Raw genomic sequence first — 14,147 nt, 5'->3', positions numbered from 1 at the left:
CGTGTGTGTTTTGTCAGCGGGGGAAGTGCAGGCCTTCCAGGAAGATCTGAATGGGAAATTGTACATTAATGAAGTGTATATGTTCAGTGTGGAAAAACTGCACGACATCCTCTTCGCTGAATCCCAGTTCATGAGAGAGTTTCTGGAGCAGAGGCGCTTCTCAGGTTGACCAATATCTGTCTGTCTGTCTGTCTATCTATCTATCTATCTGTCTGTCTGTATGTCTGTCTATCTATCTATCTATCTATCTATCTATCTATCTATCTGTCTGTCTGTCTGTCCCTCTCTATCCATCTTTCTATCTGTCTGTCTATCCCTATCTGTCTGTCTATCTATCCATCTATCTATCTATTTGTCTGTCTATCCCTTTATCTATCTGTCTATCTATATCTATCTATTTGTCTGTCTAACCCTTTATCTATCTATCTATCTATCTATCTATCTATCTATCTATCTGTCTATCCCTATCTATCTGTCTATCTATCTATCTATATATCCCTCTCTATCTATCTATCTATCTATCTATCTATCTATCTATCTATCTATCTATCTATATATCTATATATCTATCTATCATCTGTCTATCTGTCTGTCTGTCTTTCTGTCTGTCCCTCTCTATCCATCTATCTGTCTATCTATCTATCTATCTGTCTGTCTGTCTGTCTGTCTATCTGTCTGTCTGTCTGTCTATCTATCTATCTGTCTATCTATCTATCTATCTATCTATCTATCTATCTATCTATCTATCTGTCTGTCTGTCTATCCCTATCTATCTATCTATCTGTCTATCCCTATCTATCTATCTATCTATCTATCTATCTATCTATCTATCTATCCCTCTCTATCTATCTATCTATCTATCTATCTATCTATATATCTATCTATCATCTGTATGTCTATCTGTCTGTCTGTCTGTCCCTCTCTATCCATCTATCTGTCTGTCTATCTATCTATCTGTCTGTCTGTCTATCTGTCTGTCTATCTATCTATCTATCTATCTATCTGTCTGTCTGTCTATCTATCTATCTATCTATCTATCTATCTATCTATCTGTCTGTCTATCCCTATCTATCTATCTGTCTATCCCTATCTATCTATCTATCTATCTATCTGTCTATCTATATCTATCTATTTGTCTGTCTATCCCTCTATCTCTATCTATCTGTCTGTCTATCTATCTCTATCTATCTGTCTATCTATATCTATCTATTTGTCTGTCTATCCCTCTATCCCTCTATCTATCTATCTATCTATCTATCTATCTATCTATCTATCTATCTATCTATCTATCTATCTATCTGTCTGTCTATCCCTATCTATCTATTTGTCTATCTATCTATCTATCCATCTATCCATCTATCCATCTATCTATATATCTATCTATCTATCTATCTATCTGTCTGTCTATCCCTATCTATCTATCTATCTATCTATCTATCTATCTATCTATCTATCTATCTATCTATCTATCTATTTGTCAGTCTATCTATCTGTCTGTTTGTCTGTCTGTCTATCCCTATCTGTCTGTCTGTCTGTCTGTCTATCTATCTATCTCTATCTATCTGTCTATCTATATCTATCTATTTGTCTGTCTATCCCTCTATCTCTATCTATCTGTCTGTCTATCTATCTCTATCTATCTGTCTATCTATATCTATATGTCTGTCTATCCTTCTATCTCTATCTATCTGTCTGTCTGTCTATCTATCTATCTATCTATCTGTCTGTCTATCCCTATCTATCTATTTGTCTATCTATCTGTCTATCTATCTATCTATCTATCTATCTATCTATCTATCTATCTATCCCTCTCTATCTCCCTCTCTATCTATCTATCTATCTATCTATCTATCTATCTATCTATCTATCTATCTATCTATCTATCTGTTTATCTATCTGTTTATCTATCTGTTTATTTATCTAGCTATTATTATTATTTTACCTTCTTTCTCTCTATATTTCTTTTGCAGATGTGGTCTATCACCCCTGGAGGAAAGAGGACACCGGTCAGACCAGAGAGATCAGGTACACCATCGCCCTCTCCAACCCACTGGCCCCAAAGACGGCCACAGTCACAGAGACACAGGTGAGCTCACCAGAGGAGATACACAAGCCTCATACAGTCTCTGGGGCATGTTTCATGTAGTTTTTGTCTTCATGACGATGCTATGAAAAGCTTTAGTTTCTTTGTTTTTCTTGTAGACTTTGCACAAGGCCAGTCAAGTGAGCGAGTGCTACATCATCGACGCAGAGGTGATTGCTCACGATGTCCCATATCACGATTACTTTTACACGCTCAACCGCTACATGCTCACTAGGGTCGCCAAGAACAAGTGCCGTCTGAGGTAAAGTCTGCGCTCTGTTTTAATCCAATAAATATTATAATGTGTTTGGAGTTATACAAAAGAACTCCAAGTATAATGGAGTTATACTTGTTGCTATACAAAAAGCAACACATTTTGTAGCATGTAAGAGGAATAAAATGCTGTGGTTTTTGCTTATGAATCTAAAAGAGTATCAGCTGAACTACGCTACAAGAAGCAGCCGTGGGGATTAGTCAAGGGCTTCATTGAGAGAAACTTCTGGAGTGGCCTGGATGAATATTTTAGGTATTTAGGTAAGTTTTAAAAAATGTAATGGAAATTAAATATTAATTTTGAACATTAAACATTTAATTTACATTCAGAGTAAAAGTTTAAGATAAAAATAGAAATACATATAATATAGCCTATAATAAAAAAATAAAATAAAAACAAATTAAAATAAACAAATTCAGAGAACTGGATAAAAAGAATAAAGATGAAAATAATCTCTGTCTCTCTTTGCTGTGTGTGTGTGTGTTTAGAGCTAGAGTTGAGTAAGCTGGTGCTTTCTGAACCTCACAAACAGTCTCCCAGATCCAAAGCTTTACACACAGCTCCAGTGAGGCGGAGGAAGCGACCCATGACACACATGAGGCAGCAGCACATGGACGAGGCGCTCAGCCCCGTCACCACACCTGAGGATGAGAAGAGTGTCATCCGTCGCATCAAACATGTGGCAGGTGTGACATCAGCCAACTCTCCTCCTGAGATACTTTGATGAACTGTACATGGGCAGGAATATAGTTTTGGTTGTATTTTTAGGTGTTTTCCTCTGTGTTCATTGAGTATAATGTATCTGCTGCCGCAGGATCCACACAGACCAGACACATCCCGGACCACGGATCTGAAGGCCTGGCTCTCTACAGCGTTTCCAAACTCCTGCTCATCATCAGCTCTGTGTGGGTATTCTCAATGAGAAATAAAAACCAAGACATCACAGGAATAAAACAGCAATATTAAGCTTATCTTCTCCACTTCTTTTCTCCCAAATTGCTCATTTTAGCAAACCCAGATTGACACATGCAGATCATTTCTTGAAATAAAATTATTAGATGTTTACATTTTCTAACATGGCACAAAAGTGTAGAATATGCCACTTTAATGTCCTCACTGCATGCTTCATTCAGTGTCTACTTTGGTCTGTTTTCAATCTTCTAACTTTGTCAGTCACTCACACTATGTTACATTATTAGAGGATGTTTTAGAGTTACTGTTCAAGTTACTCACATTGTTGGTCAGCATGAATTCATTATGGTCTGTTGTTCTTTGGCTTCATGTCTTTTCTCTCTCCTGTTTTCATCGCATCCTGCAGGATTTGTGTAAGGTATTCAATGTTTTCATCTGTGTGAACGTATAAATGCTGTCGAAACATTTTCAGCTGCTGTGATTTATTTGATGTAGCCGATATAGAGCGGTTCATGAGCTGATCTGGGTTTGTTCTCTTCTGTTCCTCAGTCTGGTGCTGCTGGTCTTTTTAAACATGATGCTGTTTTATAAGCTATGGATGCTGGAATACACAGCCCAGAGTTTGACCTCATGGCAGGGTCTCAGGTCTCCGGAAAGGTAACTAGACCCTTGAATGTGTTAATTTGTTATTTCAAAACACCTAAATGAAATGTAAAACGTTGGCACGTAACTGTTAGCACACTGTAAAAAAAATATTTTTATTAATATGTATTTTTGGTTAGTTTTTAGGTAAAAATGTACACTTACACTTACAACAAGCAGTATTGCATAAGATGGAAGTTTATTTTTTCTTAAATCATTGCCCAGTTGTTTTTTCCTTGTTTTACACACAAATCTGTAGTGAGGTTTACGCTAGAAAAAAATGCCAATGTGGCAAGAAAAATAAACCTAATTCAATATATAATTGAAAAAAATATATAATTGATAAATGAAAAAAATGTGCATAGACTCACACACACACCTTGTGTGTGTGTGTGTGTGTGTGTGTGTGTGTGTGTGTGTTGCAGTAAACTTCCTCAAACACAGATTGAATGGGCTCAACTTTTGGAGTCTATGCAGCGTTTCCAGTCTGAAAAGAAATACTGATTAATAGACTGATTTTTGCTGCATATGAACACATGAATATTTGCATGAGGAATTTTTTTCACACCTTGTGTGTGTGTGTGTGTGTGTGTGTGTGTGTGTGTGTGTGTGTGTGTGTGTGTGTGTGTGTGTGTGTGTGTGTGTGTTGCAGTAAACTTCCTCAAACACAGATTGAATGGGCTCAACTTTTGGAGTCTATGCAGCGTTACCATGAAAACGAGCTGGAGAAATGGAGGGAAATAATAAAGTCATCTGTGCTGTTGTTAGATGAGGTATGATCAAGTACAGTACAAGTTTGAAAAATGTTTGCATTTTATTCTATGTATCATATTAAGAAATAATAAACAGTATTAAACAATAGAGTGGCCCAGGGATGATGTCAAAATCTGGAAGACTAATTCGTCACTGGTTCCCTTGAGATTTTCCTATAGGATGCCTGTGGTATATAACTTGACGATGCTTTGACATTTTGTTCTACAATGTAAATTACTCACACCCATTGCGAAAACGCACATTTTGAAGTCTATATTTCTAATAAGTAACTAGATAAGACAGTTTGGGGTGTGAGTGTGTCTAATTTATGTTGTAGAACAAAATGGCAAGTATCGTCAAGTTACAGTATGTTTACCATAGGCTTTAGTTTACTCATAAATTGAAAAACCCCATAGAAAAATCTACAAACCACCATTAGTCTTCCGGGTTCATGATGTCATCACTGCACCACTCTATAATGAAGAAAGGAACTCAAAGGGATAGTTCAACCAAAATGAAAATTCTGTCATCATTTACTCATTTTCATGTCATTGTAAATCCATATGACTTGCTTTCTTTAGTGGAACACAAAAGGAGAAAAGAACTTTACTTGTTGCTCTTGAAAAGGGTCATGCATGAAATTGGTTCGTATGATTATATTCCAAATCTTTTGGGTGAACTATTCCTTTGAACTGCAATCACTGCAGGATTTCAATGATACATTTGTGTGTTTACAGATGAGAGAGTCTCTAATGAAACTACAGAAAGGTATCGGGTTAAAAGACTATGATTCAGACAGTGAAGAAAGGAGAAGTCGCTATCACTGACGAACAGAGTCCCGGTTCAGCGAATGTAATGAACATCTCCACACGTAAGCGATCAGATGAGCTTGGATGGGGGCGGGGCATTGTAAGTGGGCGGCACTGACTGAACGGTTCTCACACTCGCAGTCTGGCTACAGCACTGTGAGGCCTTTCTGACGGCAGACGCTGAAGGAAACCCAGTACTTTCAATTCTCCGTCTTAAGAGCCGAAAAGCAGTTTCGGAGGAATGATGGTGAAATCGGTCTGTTCACCCAGGGCTAAAACAACTCAACTGTCACTGCAAAAACAGACACCGACTCTCTGGTTTAAACACTCGGAAAACTTGAGCATCCTTTTTTTAAACCTTTTGGAGTCTGGGACCAGATAAAGAAAATATGGAGTTACTATCAACAAGTGTTATGTGGATATGTACAAATTTATTTATAAAAACAAAATATGGAATTGAATGATATTATGATAGACATGAAAATATATTATTTCTATGTGGAGCTATATTTGTTGCCAGAGTTCATTTGTAACAGGCTTCCATGGAGAATCAAGGCTGGTTCCTTGATAGCTTGCGCCATGGTACATCAACTATATGCAATTGGTTTATCCTCCTCTGTTCGAAATGACTTCCTCTGATTGATTGATTTGCGTTGGCAAAAGAGCCACGGTAGAATCATCTACTGAGCGTCATCGGCTGCATTCCAGTGTTCATACTACTACACAATAAAAATACTTTTAGACATATTAGTTAGGACATGGTTAAGGCCCAGGTAGACTTAATGTTCCATGTTCCACTCCATCTTGCGCACAGTTGAGCGTACAAGCTTTTCAAAGTATACTCCTTTTACCGTGAGCGCGGATGGATGTGTTTGGCAGGTGTGGGCCTTTCTATTCAAGCACTCGAATCACTCTTACATGCGCTGTTGTTGTGCACAAGTTGGTATGGATGCAAAATTCAGGACATTATTATTTGAAAGGTGATTTTTCAGTCATCTTTGCTCTTTTAATGTGAAGAGTCAAGAAATCCAAAGGATTATTTGCCTGAAAAGTAAAATACTGTGGCTCTGTGGTGCTATCAAAACATCTCAACCAGCTTGGCACGGCAACCAACGGCTAGAGTTTGGGGCGGGACTATTTGTTTGGCTGATCAATGATATGCGGCATCTATGCTAATAGTGTAGTGCATCAGTGGCATATTTTTGTAGGCAAACCTGGAAACAAGTTAGCATTTTAGCACTTTCAGCTCCATCAATGGGTTTTGGGTTAAACTCAAGCTCAAGATATTTTCACATTTTATTCTACAACAAAAGATACATCAGTAATATCCCCTTGTGAGTTTTGTTTAAAGCTTTTACTTGTCTTAAAGAAGTCGGTGGCTAACAAGTGGCTTAATGGGACTACAAACGGTTGTCGGGATGTCAACATCATCACATCGAACATGAAGGCTAATCTTAACATTTCTAAGTAAAGGCTGCAAGAGTTGTCGGAAGCTTAGTGATGATGACGTTGAAGTCATGTGACTGTGGTGTAGTTCATTTTTAGCCTAACATTAGATTTTTACTTTTGCCGATTGTATTTAGACTTCAAAATGTCTAAAAGTGGTTCATTTATGAAGATTGGCATGTAACTTAAGAATCATACATTTTTGTTGGTCAGAGCTAAAATTGCCAATTGAAAAATCCTTTTTTTTTTTCTTTTTTTTGTCAAGGCAACCAGGGTAATGCCAAATTCTGGGTTGGCCTACAAAAAGACCTCAGCGCACTATTATGAGGTGTAGTGTGAGAACTGGGATGCAGCCATCAAGCCTGTGGTCAACCAAACCTCTCGTGTAGTAATGGTTGTGGTATATTACTGGTTAACTACAGCAGGTCCACTCCAGCCAATAGCATCCATTCAAATGTGAATGAGTTATTGTCACATGAATGTGTTTCTTTTCTCCCCCAGGGTTCATTTATATCCTGCGGGCAGCTGTAAACAACTTCATATTGCCAAGCTTTGATTTTAAAGCCACTTCATCATTTTTGTTTTCCATGTTGTATGTTGTCCTTGTGTTTTGATGCTGAACCAGCTGCTGGACGGGTGAGAGATGCACATTGATTTGAGAAAGTATTTAACGTGGCTTTATTAGTGTAGTGGAGTTGGACAGACTTTTTTTCTTTCTTGATGCATTCTAAAGAGAGACCAGCAGTGGGTTTGTTAAGACTAAACTGTGAAAAATCCAGGTTATGCTTGAATTTTCAAAAAGAAACTGAGCAGCAATCTGAACATTTGGCAATATAATAAACGTTCAACCTCATGATAAAGTTCAAATTGACTGTAACCTCTTGAGGTGCCAGATGCAAAGTTGCGATTTTCTAATACAAACTCTCACACGCACAAGTGGGAAATGTTTTTCTAGTTGGATTGGCCTCTAGTGATATTGAGTTCTGGTGCTCATGTGTCGGCGACACGGATTCAAGACTTGTTTTATTTCCTGATCCTGTTTCCCATCAAGAATAGTTCCAAAAGGCCAAAATCTAGAATTAGAAATGTGTTTACTGGAACTGGAATTGATCTATTTCTAAGCAGCAATTTCACAGTCTAAAGATGGGTTCTGATTTGCATATTTAAATATCAGGTGGGGGTCCCCCACACTTATTATACAACTCAAGTCCTAGTCCTAGTTTCTCCTATGGAATCTCCAATGGAGTCAACTTGTTTTAAGTCCCATGTATGGCATTGTTAAGAACAATATATGAACTGATGAAAATACTAGAGACAGAGAGCTGATGGCTTAGTCCAGAACATGTGACAGATGTAAAACTGTCTCAGATGGACTGGTCTAATCTGGTCACTATGAACCAGTCCCATTTGTTCAAGGCAACTGTATCTTATGTAGATGGTCATTTTGTCCTTAGAGCTAGATCACAGTCCTGTGAGATGCTGGACACGTGTCTTTTGGAGCCTATGCATTGCCCTGTTGGCTTCATTGACAGATCCCTTATCCTATTTTAAGCAACAAGGGCAATTAGGAAACATTACTAGACTAAAAATAACATCTGCAGGTCATAGTGATCAGCTTTATGCTAAAGGATCAGTTAGCTCTCAAGAATGGTCTATTTTTCATTATGATTATGTTCCTAAAAATCAATCCAGACTACAGAATTTATGTCTGTATTCATCCTCATAGTCATCAAACCAATATGCAGTATTTAACGTGCAATGTGTTTTTAAGTAAAGTTAGTATCACTGAAAAACTGCACATGAACCGTCTATGAGAATGTATTTTCTAGCTGAAAGACGATCCTTTATTTGGACGTTTTTTTGAAGCACAGGTGATTTAGACGGTGTAATGACTTTAGATGTCAAGCATTGGGAAGCCACAGCAGTTCTGCCACATTGCTCAGGCCCTAAAAAATTATTTTTCAGCATTTTGCAGTTGTTTTCTTTCAGCATTTTGCAAGTTCTGCGAACAGTATTATTTCTTACTGTAGCCTGTGTGCACTGACAGGATGGTTGCTTTCCTATGACCATGACTGTTCTGGTCCAGGTGAATTGGATATGGATATTCATATATGATGTTTTTTTTAGGGCATGTCAATGTTAGGAGCAAAACATTGAAGTAGAAAAACACTGGTTATCCCCCCCTCCCAAAACATTGAAAGAAAGAAAAAAATTAACATGTATTTTAATTACAACATTGAGTTTTAAAATGCTTTTTTTATTATTATTTAAAATGTTCTTTACAAAATGTATATACATGTGTTACTGCAATGTATGTATATGTTGTGTACAGTGCACATCCTACATGCGCTGGTTGCACTGTGGGATCCCTGAGAAACGTTCCGAAAAAAATATAACAAAATGTGTGTTGTCAAGAAATAGGCGGAATGAATAAAAGTATTTGAAGACGATTTCCACGGCCTTTGTTATTACTTACTACATTTTCTGCATTTTAACTTTTATTTGTATTATTTTTAACAGACATCATTTGGAGACTTTTATTTCACATACATTGAAATGTGGACGACAATCAAATATAAAATGGACTGTCATTTTATTGCTTGAATTCTGTTAGTGTTTGTCTTCACCTTGTGGCTGTTAGCAGATAGTGCACTTTTAAAATGTTTTTTTTGATTAGCAACAATCTGTAAACTGGACTACTTTTGACAAGTTACCACAATGTCAAAAGAGTCCTAATTTACCAAAATTTACCAAAATTACTCATATTTGTTGCACAGAACAAAGCAAGGTTGCTGATGATACAGTCAGATGATAAAGGATTTCTGTGTAAAACAACACTGAGGTAAGTCTAAAGCTTTAGTAAATGTCGAATTGTGATTTATAACCAAAGGTGAGAATCTAATTAATTTAGGAATAAATTATTAAAATAGCCCCACATCATCATATATCCTTCACCACAGATTGGCATGGGGTATCTATAAGATCATCTCTCAATGCAAATCAAACCAGCTATTAGGCTCACTGAAATAAAACCATGCCAATCTCTTGGTATGGTGAAGGGTATGTGATAATGTGGGGCTATTTTATTTCCAAAGGCCAAGGGAACTTTATCAGGATCATAGTATCCTGGATCTATGAAATAACTGGCCTTTAAAAATAAAAATCTGCCTGCCTCTATGGGAATTTAACATAGGGGTGTCCTGACTTATTCACCCTGTGGGTGTAAGGAAGAACATGTATTTATTTACGATACATTATTCATTCACAAAGAAAATTGATGTGTTTAAAGGTTGGAGTTTTCCTCGTTTTTTTAATTAAGGCATTAAGATACAGTAAAGTGGGTCGCACACCGGACGAGAAGCGCAGCGCCGCGTCGCGCCACGTCTAGGACAACTCCAGGTATCCCACACCGGACGCGCACATTCTAATCGCGCGAGCACAATTTTGAATCAACTCCTGGTAGAAGAGCTGCACGATGTGTGTTTTATCTTGCTTATTATTATTATTTTTTTATGTTCATTGAATAATAGCTGATGTTTGAACGTTAATCAAGTAAAAGTGTCTATCACGTTGAGTCTATTATTTTGTTGTAACGTTATCCGTTGTCTAGGCAACTATGTCACATAATACAATAGTATTTATTTAGCTAGCGTTTAGCTAACCCGAGTGAAAACAGCACGGGGTGAAGCCATGTACATTAACGACGATTTGAGACAAATAAATGTAAATTTAATATAAAACTATGCAAATGGCGCTCTGTGGCGCGGCAGGGTTTTGAACAAGGTCCTGAGCCAGCTGGGCGCCGCGGACAGACGCCGAATGGCGCCGCCGGTGTGTGTACACCAAGGGGGTAATCCATCGACCGGAAGTTGAAGCCGGCCGGGTGCCGCCATGTTGTAGCAGAACTTCACTTGCGTTAGCATTTCCATTGACTCCCATTCATTTTTGCGTCACTTTGACAGCGAATAACTTTACATCTGAGGCGTTTAAAGACTCCATTTGTCCATTATTTATTTCTAAAGAAACACGAGAATGTATAAAGGGCTCCATTACCTTCTATGTTACACTATGGCCCCGTAGAAACAGATTTAGTAAAAATAGGCTAACGATTGCGTCATAACCACTCGACTCTCTGTCGCGCTGTACAGAAATTACCGTACAGACAGGAGGAGAAGCTCGCAGGCAATCGGGGGGACGTCCCGTCAAGGGAGAAGCCCATAGATAATGAGTCCATAAAAGCAACGGAATTCTTACTCCTGCTCACTCACGCCAAAGAACTCTTTGCTCAAGTTCCCCGTCTCTGCAAGATTAACGTTGGCAGTTTCCACGCACAGCTACTAGAAGATTAACGTCTGTCAGACAGGTTGCTCACGTCATCAAGCTTAGTTTGAGTCGGTCTGAGTCTGCGCGTCAGGAACGGAAGTTCTCAAAAATCGCTAAAAGTGGGCTTCAACTGTCTCAACTGAGTTCCAATGAGATCGCTCTGTCCATTTCTTTTACTGTCTATGGTGTACACTCATAGAGAATAATGTGTTCGAATTTTAAAGACCTGGCGCTGCGCGACGCGGCGCTGCGCTTCTCGTCCGGTGTGCGACCCCCTTAAGACAAGATTAAGACGATTTTCAAAAGATGATTATTTATTCCTCTTTTTAGTCAACTTTAGCATAGGTGTGTTCACTTATGCTAAGCACTGTGTGTGTGTGTGTGTGTGTGTGTGTGTGTGTGTGTGTGTGTGTGTGTGATGTGTGTATATATATATATATATATATATATATAAAATACATTTAGACCACTTAATTTAGTGATTGTTATCAGGATGTGAAGAGACTTTCAACCAGCAAGCATAACAAAAAATATTTCTGGAACAAATCACCTACCCTGCATGCCTTTAACCATCTACTCTTTAACAGCGATGCCATAGAAGTATACAGAGCTACAAAAAAGGAAGTACAAACACAAAATTCTAAAAATGCCTGGACGCTCGTTTCTCTGGCGCATAAGGTCTTAGTCCTTTCTGCTTTTCATATTAAACCTGCAAACACTTTAACCCCTTTTTCCACAGAGCAATTTTTTTTTACTTGCTTGATATTTGCTCTTCTTCAATGTAAATCAATCTAAAATTCCTGTACAGTATTTTAACCATATATATGAACTAGAGTTTGTACTATATGAACTAGTATTGAAATGGTGTTGAAGATTAAAAAAAGAACACGTAAGGCCTACTGTAAGAATGCGCAATGCAAAAAGAATGTAGAAAAAAGGTAAGATGATATAAAGTCTAAAGAAAAACTTTTTGCTTTTCTTTGATTCTTTTTGTTACAGTGAATCTGAGTATATGTGTTTATGTCTTTATATGTGGATGTGTTTATGTGTACTTGCTGGTGGTTTTGATGAATATATTATTGTGTCCATTAAACCATCAAGCCATCAGTTTGTGTGTGGGTCACTTTGAAGACATACAATCATATTAATTATATTTAATTAATTAACATTAATGTTCATATTCATAAAACATCAAATATGTAGCTCTGTATTTTAGCTTTTTCCTGCTGATATCTTTTCACACCTGATGTTCATTGTGATGGACATTACACTTTAAAAAATTCAAAAAAGTGGCTTCTTCCTCCTCAACCATGCCTGTCTTTTGTGATGCCTGAAGTTCAATCACCAGAAGACCTTCGTTCATCTTCGGAACACAAATGAAGATATTGATGAAATCCGATAGCTTTCTGACCCCTCCAAATACCGCAACGCAACGACCACTTTCAAGGCCCAGAAATGTGATAAAGACATCATTGGCGTTCTTACGTAGAACCCGGAAGCGCTGTACCGTGGTTACAAACAGCGTAGGAGACAGACACAGAAGATAAGAAATTCTTCAGTAATGTTATTATTATAAAAAAATAAATGTTGCCCACAAAAAGTATTAGCGTTGCTTCATAACATTAAGGTTGAACCACTGGAGTCACATGGACTATTTTAACGATGTCTTTATACCTTTCTGGGCCTTGAAAGTGGTCGTTGCGTTGCTGTCTGGAGAGGTCAGAAGGCTCTCGGATTTCATCGAAAATATCTTCATTTCTTGTTCCGAAGATGAACGAAGGTCTTATGGGTTTGGAACGACATGAGGGTGAGTAATTCATGACAGAAATTTAATTTTGGGGAGCTAACCTTAAGTTTAAGTTTGGTGTCATATCTTCATAGAGCTGGGCTGCGTTCAGCGCCGACAAAACGTTGCAGAACGTTTTTTAAACAGAAACGGTGATGCGTTGAACGCACTGTTGTGATGACGCAAGAGTTGCAACTACGGCAGCTGAGAAGGCTTTTTGTGTTCTTTGTGAAGAATTTTCGGAGCCTGATGAAGTCGGTATAAATTATGTTTAATACTACAAAATATGCCCGATGTTACAGTTACTGCACTTGCCGCCCAGAACACAAGAGAACATCCCAATCGAGTGAAGGGATTTGTGGAAACTGAAATGGAAGCACATCTTACCTAATAAAGACTAAAACACAGCCTCACATTCTTGTTGTTAATAATGTTTTATTAATACCCTGTATTTTCTTTCTCATTTTTAGGAAAAGCACTTTACATGCATTGTTTATTTCTATACCAAATGTCACACACTTGCAATGAAGCTAAAAATATAAACAACTACATCATTATGTTGATATCCTATATTTTTACAATACTTATGACAAACATGTCTTCTGATATCCTTAGTTGTTGCGTATCGAACACATTTGTAAATTACTTCCATTGTGCGAGTTCTCTTTAATACCGTGTGCTTTATATACATGTTGCTGCTGATTGGACTGCAGTTCTGACACGCCCACCAAACAAGAGAAAACGCATCTCAAACCCCGTTGCACACCGGTGCACGCCGTTTCCAGGAAACATGACGTTCAAACCGGAAACCGTAGCAAAACGTTGCGCACCGTTGTGATCTTGAACATGCCCCTGGTAAGTCCCGCCCCTTCCGCTTACCCCGCTGGACCTCTAGGTTGAAAAATCGTCAATGCAAGTGAATGAGAGAAAATAATTATTTTCTAATCCCGTTTGAATTTTGCAATGAATGTGAACATATGTTGTCTGTGAATTTTTTACATAATTTTTCGTGTAAAGAATGCTACAATTTAGCGGGTAGAATTTTCATACGCTTAGACTTTGTGTGAGAGCACTTTGTGGACTACAACTCTTCGCTGCTTTCGACGCGTTTGATATACG

At 37.9% G+C, this 14,147-nt stretch overlaps 1 protein-coding gene across 4 annotated transcripts in view; it reads left to right on the top strand.

Annotated features, from left to right (window-relative positions):
- Positions 1–5,491, top strand: part of gramd1ba (GRAM domain containing 1Ba) — a 52,033-nt gene extending 46,542 nt beyond the window's left edge. For all 4 annotated transcript variants that reach the window (XM_056244011.1, XM_056244020.1, XM_056243998.1 and 1 more), the window contains 9 exons: positions 18–164; positions 1,971–2,086; positions 2,203–2,345; positions 2,514–2,617; positions 2,846–3,043; positions 3,172–3,262; positions 3,819–3,926; positions 4,564–4,684; positions 5,402–5,491. In XM_056244011.1, the coding sequence (XP_056099986.1) occupies positions 18–164; positions 1,971–2,086; positions 2,203–2,345; positions 2,514–2,617; positions 2,846–3,043; positions 3,172–3,262; positions 3,819–3,926; positions 4,564–4,684; positions 5,402–5,491 (1,118 nt within the window). The remainder of the gene's footprint in view (positions 1–17; positions 165–1,970; positions 2,087–2,202; positions 2,346–2,513; positions 2,618–2,845; positions 3,044–3,171; positions 3,263–3,818; positions 3,927–4,563; positions 4,685–5,401) is intronic.
- The last annotated feature ends 8,656 nt before the right edge of the window (positions 5,492–14,147 follow it).

This window comes from Rhinichthys klamathensis, unplaced genomic scaffold, assembly GCF_029890125.1.
Source record: "Rhinichthys klamathensis goyatoka isolate OS25496 unplaced genomic scaffold, OSU_Roscu_1.1 h1tg000027l_1, whole genome shotgun sequence".
Classification (NCBI taxonomy): Eukaryota; Metazoa; Chordata; class Actinopteri; order Cypriniformes; family Leuciscidae; genus Rhinichthys; species Rhinichthys klamathensis.
This window is presented reverse-complemented; position numbering and strand designations above follow the sequence as displayed.